This window comes from Salvelinus alpinus, chromosome 15 (genome assembly GCF_045679555.1).
Source record: "Salvelinus alpinus chromosome 15, SLU_Salpinus.1, whole genome shotgun sequence".
In the NCBI taxonomy this organism is placed as follows: domain Eukaryota; kingdom Metazoa; phylum Chordata; class Actinopteri; order Salmoniformes; family Salmonidae; genus Salvelinus; species Salvelinus alpinus.
The window spans coordinates 16339921-16356891 of NC_092100.1; the positions used below are offsets into that span (position 1 = coordinate 16339921).

The following is a 16971-nucleotide window of genomic DNA, read 5'->3' on the forward strand; positions in this document are numbered from 1 at the left end:
TGAAGGTATGTGTTGTCAGGGGAGACAGAAGTCCATGTGCCAAGTTTAGCATGTGACCACCAACACTATTTTCAGTGTTCTACCCCTGACTAAAATTAGACCTCTAGGGTCACGTTTCATCAAGGAACACCACTGACAGACATGGGACGAGGTCTATTGCTACTCTTACAAGATTTTCAAAGCAAAGAAGCTATTCCGTCAACACAATGGAATACACTGAAGAGATTTGTGAGGAATTTATTACAAGGGTTTTCTTGATGCAAATTTGTCCAATCTAGAAAGTACCATTTTACCATTTCTTACAGGACTACTACTGCTGTGCTCCAATCGGTTTTGAACTCGCACATTGTGTTAGTGCTTCCTTGAACTTTAGTCGATTTGGGGTGACAGATGGATTTAATATTTTCTGTCAATTATGTGAAAGAGTTATCTACTCTTGATATGGAAGATGAATGAAGATCCAAATAAAAAACAGGCTACATAATCTTATGTTATCAATCATCATTATGAGTGAGTTTCCTTCTGCAGTGAAGAAATCTGAGCAGAGAATTTCCTCCATCTGTCCTTGTCTAGCTCTGTCCATCTAATTAAGGGAAGCAGTGATCAACCAGACTCCAGTCCTGTTTTGAGTTTAGACTTTTTTGGGAGCTGTTTGAACAGTTGGTGTAGGGTCACCATGACTGGGGTTGCAGTGTGCAGTGGCTCCGTCAGCTCTATCAAGTCCCTTTGGGAGACTAGAATTAAGAAAACGAAACAAGATCTGCAGAAGCAACAAGAACAAAGGGCCGGTGTAGGTAGGTGAGTGATATTTATCCTTCATCATTTTATTGAATATTTAATACCCATGGGTAAGCCAATCGGCTTAATTGAAAGTGAATGAGCCCAAACCCACTGAGATAACTTGGAGCTGTCTATGACTTATTGCTCTACATCTATACCAAAGGGTGAGACATAACTGGGAAGATCGGATTATATTGGCCAAGCTGAAAGAGAAGGTGGTGACAGAGGAAGGACGTGTCATTTTAAGGATAGAGAAAGAAGAATGGAAGGTACCTTCCGTCATCTTAACTCTATTGTGTAATAGAAAAAATACTTGCTGTTCTATTTTGATGACAAACTCTACTTTTGGGGAAATTGACAAGCATAGCACCAGATAACCCTTTTTTTATGTTGACTACTCTTCTTTGACAGACTTTGCCTCGAGCCTTGGTTCACTTTCCTCAACTCATGGAGTGGCAGCTTCACAGGGTTGGACTACAGACAATCCCCCGCTTCATTTCCAGCTTTGAGAATCTGCTTGTTCTTGACCTGTCCCGAAATGCCATCACAGAGATCCCAAAAGAGATTGGTCAGTAAACCAGTTACATGTAACATCCCCTCAATGAATGTATCACAGGCGCTGCCCACTGGGCACACACTGGTTGAATCAACGTAGTGTCCACGTAATTTCTTTGAAAGTATGTTGAACCAACATTGAATAGACATTGAATTGACGTCTGTGCCCAGTGGGTGATGACTTGTGCTTCATGTCAGAACACATGGCCTACTGTGTAGTTTTCTCTCTCTAGGTAAACTGACCAGGCTAAGGGAGCTGCTGGTGAGCTACAATAGAGTGCAAAGTATTCCAGAAGAACTGGGCTGTTGTGAGAACCTGGAGAAACTGGAGCTGGCAATGAACAGGGACCTTGACGAGCTGCCTTCAGAGGTACCCAACATGGCATGATTGTTGGTTTAATGTTAAAGGGAAAATAAACAATTTTTCAACTTCATATTCATCCTCTCCAGCACCACCCCACCATCAACATTTGTGAAAATTGTGCTTTTTTATGTTTTGTAATAAAACGGATGTAGGAATTTAAGTGTTTCCAATGACATCATCGGTGTGCATCATGTGATTTTGACCAATTGTGAGTAGGCATTGCCTACTAATTTGTTGATGTCATTGGAAACGCTCATCTTTCTCAATATTTTTTACTACAATACATAGAAACGTGCCATTTTCACATATGTTGATGTTGGGGTGGTGCTGGAGATGATTTTAAATATTCCTTTAATGGAACCTTCTAGGTACATGATGATTTATGTGCGTGTCCCTCACTGTGCTAATTTCCTGTTCTGTTGTTCTCAGATTAGCAACCTGAAGAAGCTTTGCCACTTGGATCTCTCCATGAACCAGTTCACAGAGATCCCAGAGTGTGTGGTGAGTCTGCCTGCCCTGGAATGGTTGGATATGGGTGGAAATCGGCTGCAGAGCTTACCACATGACATCCACAGGTAGGCTTACACACATCTACCATAACCATATATCCAAGCACAGCATATTGATAGAAATACATGAGAAAGAAAAATAAACTACATACATATGTGCTTGCTCTGTCCAGAATGGAGAAGCTGCATACTATGTGGCTGCAGAGGAACGAACTGGAGTTCCTGCCTGACAACATCTGTTACATGCGAAGCCTGGACACACTGGTGCTTAGCAACAATAAGCTACATGACATTCCCTCAATGATGGAGGACATGAACAACCTCAGGTGAGTGCCATGTCTAGGGGTGGGAGCTATTGGTTGTTTTGGGGATGAGTGGACTGTAGACAAACAAATGTATTGGCCCAGATCGGCAACAATTAACCTAATAAAAGAGGGTAAACAAATACGTAAGCCAGGAGTCATTAATTGTATTTACAAAAGCTTTATATTCATATTAAAACTAGCAAAAGATTTCCACCAATGTATTTTATATCAAAACAAATGAATCTTCATTCATCATGTTCGCTATACTTGCAGGTTTGTGAATTTCAGAGACAACCCTCTAACATATGAAGTGGAGCTGCCTGCTGCCCTGAAGAAATCTGAGGATGAGGAAGAGGATGACAGAGAGATGTTTGGCCGAGATTTCATGCGCGTCTACTGCCAGGAGGCACGGAAAAGAGTTAACGCCATGCTAAATATGCATCGTGTAAATCGTATGTACCAACAAATATGTACTTGAACTGTATGGTGATCTGTTGACTAATAGCAGGGTAAGCTGACATCTTATTGAAAAGTTTATTCCAGTTTAATGCACGCAGAAAAACAAAGTAGGCAAACAAGCTAACGTTACCACTCACAGTCCAAGAGGTGAGAAAAGTCCTCAACTCATCCAGCTAACGTTATGTTCTGTATCAAAGCGAACGGTGCCATCTAGTGCAGTTTGACTCACTAGCTATCTTCCAAGACACGTTGTCATTTGCTGACTACTATGAATATTTATGAGGGATATTACTAATTGTTCCTGGTACAAATCATGCCAAAAGGTATTTGCATTTTTGTAGACCCCCCCGGAATTGCTCTTTAATGACACTGTCCATTTGAAATGTCTGTTTCAGCACCTGAGTCAAACTACACCTCAGAACTAAATGTGACCCTTGAAGCTGTGGCAGAATCTGCACCGTCACTGTGACCTACTGTAGCAGTCATTCATGTTGGCCTCTGTCGGTTCCTGCCTTGTCTGTTGTGGACATCGTCTCGTCCTCCGTGTGGTGACGGCCTGGTCTTGTCAAGCATGTCCTTCTGAGCATTTCTTTCTCTTTTTGGGAAATCTAACTTGTCCAACATTGGGGTCAAATCCACTTAATTTCCTGGACATTTTAATTGACTAGACTTTAAAAATTAATTGACTAGACTTTAAATGGAATTGACTCCAACCATAGTCTTGTCTGCTATGTCCTGAGCTTTTTGCCTTGTTAACAGTCTGTTTTCTTCTGTTGCCAGTGTAATGTTTTCTGTAACTGCAAACAGGTTTCTTGCTTTCTTGGCTTAAAAAAAAGGAAAAGTATCAAGATAAATAGCACTGCTCAAAATAGAGAGTTGTGCTGTCCGTGCACCGCGCAGGTTGCACTGTCAATGGAATTTATTTTCACCGCGAGGTGGGAAGTGCAGTTAGCAACACGTTTTCTAGAGAAACGTCTGAGCTGGTGTAGTAGAGTAGGCGGGAGTCAAATCCCTTCTGCTGCAGGAAGTGAACCCTGCCCTGGTCAATCAGCAGCTTGCACAGGCGTCCTATGTGTTCACGGTCCTCAGCATTCAACACTCTAATAGTACAGAAAAAAAAAAAAAAAAAATGAAGCAATTGAGGTTTATGTTGGACACAATGTGACGACAGGTCTTCAGTCTGTTACAATGACTATGCGACGACATGGGTGCAATTTATGTCTACAGCTCAATGGCAATACTCACCCTTCCAAGCTGTCTAGTTCAGCCTCTTCTGTCGCTTCGTGCTCCTCTTCCTCAAACGTTTGGTCAGTTTGATCTTGTGGTGGAGAGGTCTGTCTTGCTTGTCTCGAGCCACAGGTCGCCCAACTTGACATGCGCAGGAAGGCAGCGAACTCAGAGGCACCTAGTCCTTTCTCCTTGAAGAACTCCTTGCCTACATAATGCCTCCAGTCACAGCGGTGGTGGCAGCACAAGGCGATGGCCACCCCACCTACCCTCAGCTCCTGGCCGGCAGCAGTCTCCCCTGCCACCCTGGGAATGGGCTGTAGCTCCGGTCCTGTAGACTCTCCAGGCTGCTGCTGGAGCTTTGAGCGCTTGCTGGGTGGCTGATCTTCGATCCCATGGGGCGCAGTCTCCGAGCTGCCCAGTAGGCATTGAAGAGCAAGGTCTATTCAGTGTGGTGGAGGTTAGTGAGCAAGGAGTGAATCAAAGACGCATTAATCAATAACTATTCTTTTAGGAACCACTTCTATGATGCCTTTCAAAATTCAACACCATTCAAAATTCCAGTACAAGATATTTCCCCCCTGGTGAGACCTAGTACTCAGAGATGTAGTGCCTGGTCTTACCTGTTGCTGCGCCACACAAGTGTTTGCCCACTCCAACCACTGGAAGTCCCTTTTCTTGGAGGAGAGGAACTTTACCTAAAAGGCAAATAACAGGAAAAGGTTTCAGAAAAGCTCAACTCATTGAGCCTGCTAGTGCTTTGTTCAATTCTTAAATGAACTCTGTACTTGGCTGTACAAATCCTTCTAATCTTCATAATATATAAGTGTGCTTCCCAGGCAATTTGTCAGTGCCCATTTGTGTTTGAAGGGTGATCTTATCACGTACATTTTTAGAGGGTGTGGCATCTCTTTCACTGTGTTGAAAAGTATAATCCACTTCAACTCCAGAAAAAACTAATAGGGTAGGGTGCCTGTATGTGATGACGTCTTACATGATAACTGATTGACTGTTTTATGTGAATAAATATTATTCAAATTAAATGTGGCTTTTAATTTAGTTACTTACGCAAATCAAGGTGCTGAATATCCACTTGTAGTCTTTCAAATTTGGTATCAGAATTTTGGTGTTTGCCATCTACCTGAATGAGATAATGAATTGGGGGGACAATTACCTAACAGTGAAGATGTGTGCACAGCCAAATAAATCACTTTATGTATAAACGTTTTGAAAGATAAAACATAGCTTAACAGGTGGTGTTATACTTTAAAACGAGCGCTTGATCTTTCCACAAGCAGGAAATGGATGTCGTCATAGGCTTTCAGAGCGACATGGATCCAGTGGGAAAGCTTGCCTTTCCCTGCACCAAACTCAACAAAACACCTGTTAGGTCCAAGCAGGTGCAAATCCTCCATGTTTCCTAAAAGGGACGCCTTTTAAAACAGGCAAATCATACATTAATTTTTATTGAAAGATAATGTATATAAATAAATGCAAATCATGTGAGATTAAATTAAAGTACCTGTTGCTTCAGGTGTTTGAACGCAGAGTCCCCATTCTTTGGATCATTCAAAGCTTCATGGAGAGCAGGGTGAGATTGTATATTTTCTTCATGTTTGCATTTGAGCCCTGCAGAAACATTGGGGGCTCATACATTAAACACCACATTGGATTAATCATGTTAAGCATGTCAGTGAATGCTGTTAGGTATTGCTTACCTTTGACGGCAGTCTTCAGTTTTTTTATGAGCAGGTTCAACTCTGCTTTGCTGCGATCTGACAAAGGTACCTAAATAAAAGTGAATCATGTAAGTATGGCCTTAATCATGGTGTGTCTCTATTGTAGGTAATGTCAGCATCTTTCTAAGGTTCTGCTCATAAGACATACACCCAGTTTCTAGTAAATAATGTAAATAATGTCACTTTAGTTACTCAATGCTGAAATCAGCTAAGCTTCCAACACTAGCAAAATGTTGAGAATTCCCTTTCATGTCAATGTGTATGCATGCGTCTTTGACATTACCTCATCTTTGGGGGTGTCCTCAACAATGGCTGGTCCAGCATTAATATCTTGCACATAGAACAGCTACATTTGCATAGGAGAAAGATTAATCAATTTAGGCTGATATAGAAGGGACATTTAGGCCTATGTATTTGAGATATCTGGGTATGCATTCTCATAATTACACTGAACAAATGGGGAATACAGATATGCATCTGTTGGTCAGATACCTTAAAAAAAAAAGTAGGGTTATGGATCAGAAAACCAGTCAGTGACCACCATTTACCTCATGCAGCACGACATATCTTCTTTGCATAGAGTTGATCAGGCTGTTGATTGTGGCCTGTGGAATGTTGTTCCACTCCTCTTCAATGGCGGCGTGAAGTTGCTGGATATTGGCGGGAACTGGAACACGCTGTCGTACACGTTGATCCAGAGCATCCCAAACATTTCCGTAGCTTATCCCTGCCCATAACATAACCTCACCGCCAACATGGGGCACTCTGTTCACAACACTGACATCAGCAAACCGCTCGCTCACACGACTGAGACGGTTTCTGACAAATTGTGCAGAAATTCATCTCAGAAAATCCTGCAAGTGAAGAAGCCGGATGTGGAGGTCCTGGGCTGGTATGGTTACGGTTGTGAGGCCGGTTGGACGTACTGACAAATTCTCTAAAACAACGTTGGAGGCGGCTTATGGTAGGGAAATAAACATGAAATTCTCTGGCAACAGCTCTGGTGGACATTCCTGCAGTCAGCATGCCAATTACACCCTACCTCAAAACTTGAGACATCTGTGGCATTGTGTTGTGTGACAAAACTGCATGTTTTAGAGTGGCCTTTTGTCCCCACCACAAGGTGGACCTTGTGCGTTGGAAACATTTCTGGGATCTTTTATTTCAGCTCATGAAACATGGGACCAACACTTTACATGTTGCGTTTATATTTTTGTTCAGTGAATATTCAACTTACAGGTTTGGGTTTCTCTCTGGAGTTGCACTTCTTCAGATGTTTTGCTAAAAGGTCTTCGAATACAGTGCTACAAAGACAGAAGAAATCATAGATTTAGAGGTTCTCCTGAAATTGTACAATTTACCTTTTTAAAATTCTGGATTTTGTCTCTCCCAAGTGCCAACTCACTGTTTTGGATCCAGAGGACATGCTATTCTTTTTTTCTCACAGTCCTTTTCCTAAACACAGCACAAGAGAAGAAGTTGCAATATGAAACTTATATCACTACCACTAGCTAGGTTTTCATCCAATTGGCGACAGATTTTCATGTGCATATTCTAAAATCTGCATAAAAACATATGAGATAGGTTTCCATCAAATGTGCAGAGAAAAGGCTCTGCGTGATGACGTAATGCACATAAAAATACATTTGCAGTTAAATTCCCATGTACCGAATAAAAAATACAAGTTAAATGGGTTTCCATCGCATTTTCAACTCTACTGATGGTTTTCTCACCAAAATGTTTGTTATAAAGATTGTCTCTAGCCAAAAGAATGCAGATACAGTATTGCGCGCTGTTGGCTAGAGCGCATCTATAGCCTATATCATGAGATTATTATGGACAAAAGAACCAGATTATTTTTATTTGTCAAATGGCAAGCATTGATGATCATGTCACCTGAATAAAACCCTGGATATTTAATAGAAAGGAGCATCAAGCTCATCACCTTGCACTTTCACCACCCTGTGAAGGTCATCATAACCTATTTCATCTGTATCCTAAAAAACAGCATGCTTTCCTGACGAGTTGTAGGAGGACCACACGTCATCACGTGACTCCAAGTTTACTTTCATATTATTATATCAATATTTGCGAATAAAAGCGTTTCCACCAACATTTCCCGCATAATTAATTTTACAGACAAAGATACCTTGTTTAGCGTATTTTGTTTTGTCGACATTTGGAAAGGTCAAAATCTTTCCCATTTCCATCAGGCCGGCCATCATTTTTTTTTTTTTTTTTTTACTATACTCGCATTAAAAAAGGTTAGATGGAAACCTGGTTACTGTTGCCATCTCCTGAGTTAGCTAGCTGCTCCTTGTATTGTAAACATCAACCACAGTAGCTGCCTAAATTCCACTCCATGGAGCCGGAAGTGTCTGATCAACACCCAAGAAGTGGAGCAGAGACCAGGCTTTATGGAATTTAGCTCAGACTTCATTGATTCGTCCAATGTCAAAACTTTAAAAACGCTTACCGTGTACCTATTTTTGTTCTCTGTAGTTGCGTTCCTTTCTTTGTTTGCTGAAATAGATCCTTTTCTAATAAACGTTAATCAAATACAATTGACTGTTTGTTCATTGCTGTTGCTCTAAGATGGCAACTCAGCGCAAATGCACATGTGCCAATTGAATCTCAACAAGGAAACAGTCGTGGTTGTATTTGATTAACGTTTATTGAAAAAGTATGGATTTCTGCTAACAAAGAAAGCCACGGAACCAGAGGATAAACATATGTACAAGGTAAGTGTTTCAGAATGTAATCTTTTTTAAAGTATTGATCTTGGACGAATCCAGGGAGAAACGACTGCCACCTCGCATTGAGGATTTCAGGTTGAAGGCCGACCGCGGTAGTGCAGGCATTGTTTCCAGATAACAGGATTCCCCCATCATAGTGAATGAGGAAATGGCGATCTTCGTGGTCAATATTCATGGATATAAAAACAAAAATCAGAACACAATCATGGTACCAATAATTGCTTCTATTTCACTGCATTTATGTATTTGAACTAGTGATGCACTGATAAAGTTTTGGGCCGATACCGATAAACAGACACCGATAACCGATATTTAACTATTTAGCGGCCTTTTAAGCATTCTAGTACAGTTAAATAGTTAACACACAAATCAAATCAAATTTTATTTGTCACATACACATGGTTAGCAGATGTTAATGCGAGTGAAGCGAAATGCTTGTGCTTCTAGTTCCGACAATGCAGTAATAACCAACAAGTAATCTAACCTAACAATTCCACAACTACTACCTTATACACACAAGTGTAAAGGGATAAAGAATATGTACATAAAGATATATGAATGAGTGATGGTACAGAACGGCATAGGCAAGATGCAGTAGATGGTATAGTGTACAGTCTATACATATGAGATGAGTAATGTAGGGTATGTAAACATAAAGTGGCATAGTTTAAAGTGGCTAGTGATACATTTTTACATAATTTCCATCAACTCCCATTATTAAAGTGGCTGGAGTTGAGTCAGTATGTTGGCAGCGGCCACTAAATGTTAGTGGTGGCTGTTTAACAGTCTGATGGCCTTGAGATAGAAGCTGTTTTTCAGTCTCTCGGTCCCTGCTTTGATGCACCTGTACTGACCTCGCCTTCTGGATGATAGCGGGGTGAACAGGCAGTGGCTCGGGTGGTTGTTGTCCTTGATGATCTTTATGGCCTTCCTGTGACATCGGGTGGTGTAGATGTCCTGGAGGGCAGGTAGTTTGCCCCCGGTGATGCGTTGTGCAGACCTCACTACCCTCTGGAGAGCCTTACGGTTGTGGGCGGAGCAGTTGCCGTACCAGGCGGTGATACAGCCTGACAGGATGCTCTCGATTGTGCATCTGTAGAAGTTTGTGAGTGCTTTTGGCGACAAGCCGAATTTCTTCAGCCTCCTGAGGTTGAAGAGGCGCTGCTGCGCCTTCTTCACAACGCTGTCTGTGTGGGTGGACCAATTCAGTTTGTCCGTGATGTGTACACCGAGGAACTTAAAACTTTCCACCTTCTCCACTACTGCCCCGTCGATGTGGATAGGGGGGTGCTCCCTCTGCTGTTTCCTGAAGTCCACAATCATCTCCTTTGTTTTGTTGACGTTGAGTGTGAGGTTATTTTCCTGACACCACACTCCGAGGGTCCTCACCTCCTCCCTGTAGGCCGTCTCGTCGTTGTTGGTAATCAAGCCTACCACTGTAGTGTCGTCCGCAAACTTGATGATTGAGTTGGAGGCGTGCATGGCCACGCAGTCGTGGGTGAACAGGGAGTACAGGAGAGGGCTCAGAACGCACCCTTGTGGGGCCCCAGTGTTGAGGATCAGCGGGGTGGAGATGTTGTTACCTACCCTCACCACCTGGGGGCGGCCCGTCAGGAAGTCCAGGACCCAGTTGCACAGGGCGGGGTCGAGACCCAGGGTCTCGAGCTTGATGACGAGTTTGGAGGGTACTATGGTGTTAAATGCTGAGCTGTACACATGGACACACACATGGACGCAGTGGTCTAAGGCACTGCATCTCAGTACAAGAGGTGTCACTACAGTCCCTGGTTAGAATCCAGGCTGTATCACATTCGGCCGTGATTGGGGGTCCCATGGGGCGGCACACAATTGGCCCAGCGTCGTCCGGGTTTGGCCTTCATTGTAAATAAGAATTTGTTCTTAACTGACTTGTCTAGTTAAATAGAGGTTACACACTTACACACACCAAAAAGTTATTTTGTTGGCATTTACGTATGTCCCCATTACCAGTAAAACATAATCAAAACCTGTTTATTTCACTTACTTGTTTCGTTGTTCATTTGTTCATTTTCAACCAGGACTTCTATGGAACGCCGTTTGGTTCTTTGCGTGTCAAAAAAGATACACGTCAAAATATTTTTTCAAATAACACTATTTAACGTGTCAAATAAGCTTGTTGACCAATCAGGACCTGAATATGACTGCACGACACATAATAATTGAACGCGTTCATACATTTTTTTACGTAGTTATTACATATTGATTACACTATCACTCGTATTTCATATGTCACAATGATTCATCGATACGTATGCTATGAATGCTGGTCATAAAAAAAGCTAGCTAGCTCATGGATGCAAACAATGTTCTTCCCCAAAATCATAGCAAAACGACAATATTTTTCAGTAGCTATAGTTAGCTAGCTACAGTTGAAGTCTGAAGTTTACATACACCTGAGCCAAATACATTTAAACTCAGTTTTTCACAATTCCTGACATTTAATCCAAGTAAAAGTTCCCTGTTTTAGGTCAGTTAGGATCACCACTTTTATTTTAAGAATGTGAAATGTCAGAATAATAGTAGAGAGAAAGATTTATTTCAGCTTTTATTTATTTCATCACATTCCCAGTGAGTCAGAAGTTTACATTCAAATCAAATAAAATGTTATTTGTCACATACACATGGTTAGCAGATGTTAATGCGAGTGTAGCGAAATGCTTGTGCTTCTAGTTCCGACAATGCAGTAATAACCAACGAGTAATCTAACCTAACAATTCCACAACTACTACCTTATACACACAAGTGTAAAGGGATAAAGAATATGTACATAAAGATATATGAATGAGTGATGGTACATACACTCAATTAGTATTTGGTAGCATTGCCCTTAAATTGTTTAACTTGGGTCAAACGTTTCAGATTGCCTACCACAAGCTTCCCACAATGAGTTGGGTGAATTTTGGCCCATTCCTCCTGACAGAGCTGGAGTAACTGAGTCAGGTTTGTAGGCCTCCTTGCTCGCACACGCTTTTTCAGTTCTGCCCACAAATTTTCTATAGGATTGAGGTCATGGCTTTGTGATGGACACTCCAATACCTTGACGTTGTAGTCCTTAAGCCATTTTGCCACAACTTCGGAAGTCTGCTTTGGGTCATTGTCCATTTGGAAGACCCATTTGCGACCAAGCTTCAACTTCCTGACTGATGTCTTGAGATGTTACTTCAATATATCCACATAATTTTCCTACCTCATGATGCCATCTATTTTGTGAAGTGCATCAGTCCCTCCTGCAGCAAAGCACCCCCACAACATGATGCTGCCACCCCGGTGCTTCACGGTTGGGATGGTGTTCCCCCTTTTTCCTCCAAACATAACGATGGTCATTATGGCCAAACAGTTCTAATTTTGTTTCATCAGACCAGAGGACATTTCTCCAAAAAGTACGATCTTTGTCCCCATGTGTAGTTGAAAACCATAGTCTGGCTTTTTTATGGCTGTTTTGGAGCAGTTCCTTGCTGAGCGGCCTTTCAAGTTATGTTGATATAGGACTCGTTTTACTGTGGATATAGACACTTTTGTACCCGTTTCCTCCAGCATCTTTGTCCCATGGTGTTTATACTTGCGAGCTATTGTTTGTACAGATGAACGTGGTACCTTCAGGCGTTTAGAAATTGCTCCCAAGGATGAACCAGACTTGTGAAGGTCTACAAATTTTTTCCTGAGGTCTTGCAAAGAGGCACAGAGTTTGAAGGTTTGAAGGCTGATTTATTTTGATTTTTCCCATGATGTCAAGCAAAGAGGCACAGAGTTTGAAGGTAGGCCTTGAAATACATCCACAGGTACCCCTCCAATTGACTCAAATGATGTCAATTAGCCTATCAGAAGCTTCTGAAGCCATGACATCATTTTCTGGAATTTTCCAAGCTGTTTAAAGGCACAGTCAACTTAGTGTATGTAAACTTCTGACCCACTGGAATCGTGATACAGTGAAATATAAGTGAAATAATCTGTCTGTAAACAATTGTTGGACAAATTTCTTGTGTCATGCACAAAGTAGATGTCCTAACCGACTTGCAAAAACTATAGTTTGTTAACAAGATATTTGTGGAGTGTTTGAAAAACAAGTTTTAATGACTCCTAAGTGTATGTAAACTTCCGACTTGAACTGTAACTACACTGCTCAAAAGAATAAAGGGAACACTAAAATAACACATCCTAGATCTGAATGAATGAAATATTCTTATTAAATACTTTTTTCTTTACATAGTTGAATGTGCTGACAACAAAATCACACAAATATTATCAATGGAAATCAAATTTATCAACCCATGGAGGTCTGGATTTGGAGTCACACTCAAAATTAAAGTGGAAAACCACACTACAGGCTGATCCAACTTTGATGTAATGTCCTTAGAACAAGTCAAAATGAGGCTCAGTAGTGTGTGGCCTCCACGTGCCTGTATGACCTCCCTACAACGCCTGGGCATGCTCCTGATGAGGTGGCGGGTGGTCTCCTGAGGGATCTCCTCCCAGACCTGGACTAAAGCATCCGCCAACTCCTGGACAGTCTGTGTTGCAACGTGGCGTTGGTGGATGGAGCGAGACATGATGTCCCAGATGTGCTCAATTGGATTCAGGTCTGGGGAACGGGCGGGCCAGTCCATAGCATCAATGCCTTCCTCTTGCAGGAACTGCTGACACACTCCAGCCACATGAGGTCTAGCATTGTCTTGCATTAGGAGGAACCCAGGGCCAACCGCACCAGCATATGGTCTCACAAGGGGTCTGAGGATCTCATCTCGGTACCTAATGGCAGTCAGGCTACCTCTGGCGAGCACATGGAGGGCTGTGCGGCCCCCCAAAGAAATGCCACCACACACCATGACTGACCCACCGCCAAACCGGTCATGCTGGAGGATGTTGCAGGCAGTAGAACGTTCTCCACGGCGTCTCCAGACTCTGTCACTTCTGTCACGTGCTCAGCGTGAACCTGCTTTCATCTGTGAAGAGCACAGGGCGCCAGTGGCGAATTTGCCAATCTTGGTGTTCTCTGGCAAATGCCAAACGTCCTGCACGGTGTTGGGCTGTAAGCACAACCCCCACCTGTGGACGTCGGGCCCTCATACCACCCTCATGGAGTCTGTTTCTGACCGTTTGAGCAGACACATGCACATTTGTGGCCTGCTGGAGGTCATTTTGCAGGGCTCTGGCAGTGCTCCTCCTTGCACAAAGGCGGAGGTAGCGGTCCTGCTGCTGGGTTGTTGCCCTCCTACGGCCTCCTCCACGTCTCCTGATGTACTGGCCTGTCTCCTGGTAGCGCCTCCATGCTCTGGACACTACGCTGACAGACACAGCAAACCTTCTTGCCACAGTTCGCATTGATGTGCCATCCTGGATGAGCTGCACTACCTGAGCCACTTGTGTGGGTTGTAGACTCCGTCTCATGCTACCACTAGAGTGAAACCAGCGCCAGCATTCAAAAGTGACCAAAACATCAGCCAGGAAGCATAGGAACTGAGAAGTGGTCTGTGGTCACCACCTGCAGAACCACTCCTTTATTGGGGGTGTCTTGCTAATTGCCTATAATTTCCACCTGTTGTCTATTCCATTTGCACAACAGCATGTGAAATTTATTGTCAATCAGTGTTGCTTCCTAAGTGGACAGTTTGATTTCACAGAAGTGTGATTGACTTGGAGTTACATTGTGTTGTTTAAGTGTTCCCTTTATTTTTTTGAGCAGTGTATATAGCTAGGTGTCATCATTTAAAATAACCCTAATTTATAAGACAGTTCTTATTTGATTAATGGTGGTCGAACCAATCTATGTGGAGCTAGCCACAATGGGAATTAGCCACACTAGTGGACTTTGCAGTTAGCCTTCAAAATAAAATAGGTCATTGACAGTGATGCAAATGAATACAAATAGTAGAATTATGCCATAATTGAATAGATCATGCAAAACGAGGTTGGAATGTAATACAAAGTCAAAAGACAATAATTTGTTAATTTGACAAAAATGTGTTGAAATCATACTGGATGTATTATACTTTATAATTGCATTGGGTGCATACTTATTTCACTGTACAGCCTTACCTATGGATTGTGGATCAATGACATGGGGTATCAGTCTACTTAGTGACACCCAGAGAACATTAGTGTCGTAGCACTTATTGCGGGACTTTGAAACAACTGTGAATTGAGCCACATTTATTGTCAACCTATGTGTATTGAACAGTATTCCAGAGGAAAAACAATACTGCATGGATGTTTTGGAGTTTGATAACTCTGAGGAGGACTTTGGGGAAAATATATTGGGTATTGAGTAGACTGATACCCCATTTCTTTGATCCCCAATCCTTAGGTAAAGCTGTACAGTGAAATATGAATGTCAATACACAATTGGCTGACTGGGGAGGTGATTTCACAGTCACAGTTCTGTGATAAGAGCTACAATGCTAATATTTGCGTAAACTCTTCCCAGTTGTGTTCTGTGGGTGTCACCGAGTACACGGATACCCACTTCATTGCTTCACAATCCAACCTTGTTTAATATTATCTAGTCTAAATATGGCATGATTCCACCAATTGTAACCTTCTGCATCACTTTCAAAGAGGTACTTTTATTTTGATGGCAAATCACAAATTCAACTATTGTGCTTAATCCTTATTGTGGCTAGCTTCACAACATATAACACGGTCCGGTCGAGCCTCACTAGCCAGATGAAGCTAGCTGGCTGCTTATAACGTTAGCTTTGGGCAACAGGGTTAAGTAGTTGGCTAGCTATTTATTTTCATGAACTGATAATGAAAATGACTGCAGTTTCTACTGGTAATTGTTTTCAGGGTGGTTGTATTGGTGCTCGTAAGGTACCAAGGTAAAGCTAGTTAGCTACCCCAGAAGTTGCGGTCGAACAAATAATGCTTTATTACAAACGCGGTATTGTAAACACATCGTTCGTGGCTTGTTTGCAGACTTTTTTGTACAGCTTTGACAGTGCTACTGATAGTAGTGGTGGAGCTTGGCTTGCATGTGCAAATTGAGAACACACAACATTCTACAATAGAACTGTTATTTGACAAGTGTCAAAATAAAAGCTTATTTAAATAGTGTTATTTGACGTGTGTCTTTTGACACGCAAAGACCCAAACGGTGTTCCATAGTATGTCGTGAAGCTAATAGCAGTGACGCTAATACTGTGTAACTCCGGTAGTGCAACATCTGAAAAATAGCGTGTGCCCATCAATTTTGGACCCCCTTGTGGCCCCCCTAAATGTTGAGTATGAAATCATTTTTACATAACTATTTTTTGCTGTCGTTCTTTTTTTTTTTTTTACATCCGTTATTAGACAGTGGCAACGCGGAACACTAATTTAACCTACACATTTTCTAGAGGGACGGCTTTAGGCGGAACACAACAGTATCGTACCACATGCAAAACGATATGACAACAATAACGTTTCATGTAACTGGCCCCTCTAACAGTACAACTGGCCCCAGCTTGCCCCCCCAGTTGAAATGGTCTAGAACAGCCACTGCCATGTAGTAAGATGGTGACATCCTGATAATCAAATGTGCCACTGAGAATTCTCATAAGAAACAATGGGGTGATGGCTTCATCCATATTTTTTTCCAGTCTGGTTCACGTTCTAGTCGGAACTAGGAAACTCGGAAATTCCGACTTGCTAATTGGTTGTAGTTATACACGTGCTGCGTCTAACATTTGCGAGGTCCCTAGTCCCGACTGGCACATGAACGCAGCATTTGCTTCCTCCATATTTTGCTACAGTCTATGGGTGAATCGATGTAGTCGGAGATTAATTCCATTTAGCCTGGTCTCTGCATCGCTCCGTTGGTGGAGTTAATCTGAAACTTCATTCACCATGGAGTGGAGTTTAGTCAGCTATCTTCAGTTGCCATAACAGTAGCCTACACCAATCCCCCACGGTCAGGGGGTAGTTTATGGGGCTAGCCCTGTCTGGGAATACTTTGACAGTTGTGTCAAACAGTGTGGTGGTGTCCTGCTCTACTTACCGCATTAGCATGTTCCCCACAATATGCTTTTCCACTTCCAACTATCATTTTGCAGAATCGTTTTTTCTTTTCCACGTAAAAAGCACATCTTCCAGGCAGAGGTGCAGACACGCCGTCCGCGGTGGGGAGCTCCATGTTTACAACTTCCGTATAGTTACCGCGTCATCAAACTACAGTACCATAGAATGGGGACGCGTTCCAGGTGGTCTACATTTCACGAAGCTGCAACTCAATGACTGAGTATGTTTTACACATTTATATCCAGT

The 16971-nt window shown here is 42.3% G+C and overlaps 2 protein-coding genes across 3 annotated transcripts; one reads left to right on the top strand and one right to left on the bottom strand.

Annotated features, from left to right (window-relative positions):
- The first annotated feature begins 543 nt into the window (after positions 1 to 543).
- Positions 544 to 3502, top strand: lrrc39 (leucine rich repeat containing 39). The gene is made up of 8 exons (XM_071342620.1): positions 544 to 798; positions 944 to 1049; positions 1192 to 1348; positions 1569 to 1705; positions 2129 to 2274; positions 2382 to 2534; positions 2787 to 2965; positions 3368 to 3502. The coding sequence occupies exons 1-8, from the start codon at positions 677 to 679 to the stop codon at positions 3439 to 3441; spliced, it is 1074 nt and encodes a 357-aa protein (XP_071198721.1). The 5' UTR covers positions 544 to 676; the 3' UTR covers positions 3442 to 3502.
- trmt13 (tRNA methyltransferase 13 homolog) lies at positions 2676 to 16931 on the bottom strand. 2 transcript variants are annotated; one of them, XM_071342618.1, is made up of 11 exons: positions 16706 to 16931; positions 7344 to 7393; positions 7176 to 7242; positions 6222 to 6284; positions 5918 to 5987; positions 5722 to 5828; positions 5465 to 5632; positions 5268 to 5340; positions 4823 to 4897; positions 4218 to 4641; positions 2676 to 4072 (listed from the first exon to the last, which is right to left on the bottom strand). In XM_071342618.1, the coding sequence occupies exons 1-11, from the start codon at positions 16838 to 16840 to the stop codon at positions 3898 to 3900; spliced, it is 1407 nt and encodes a 468-aa protein (XP_071198719.1). In that variant the 5' UTR covers positions 16841 to 16931; the 3' UTR covers positions 2676 to 3897. The 2 variants fall into 2 exon arrangements, with proteins under 2 accessions (XP_071198719.1, XP_071198720.1); XM_071342619.1 differs by lacking the exons at positions 7176 to 7242; positions 7344 to 7393; positions 16706 to 16931 and adding an exon at positions 6487 to 6827.
- Positions 16932 to 16971: the final 40 nt, after the last annotated feature.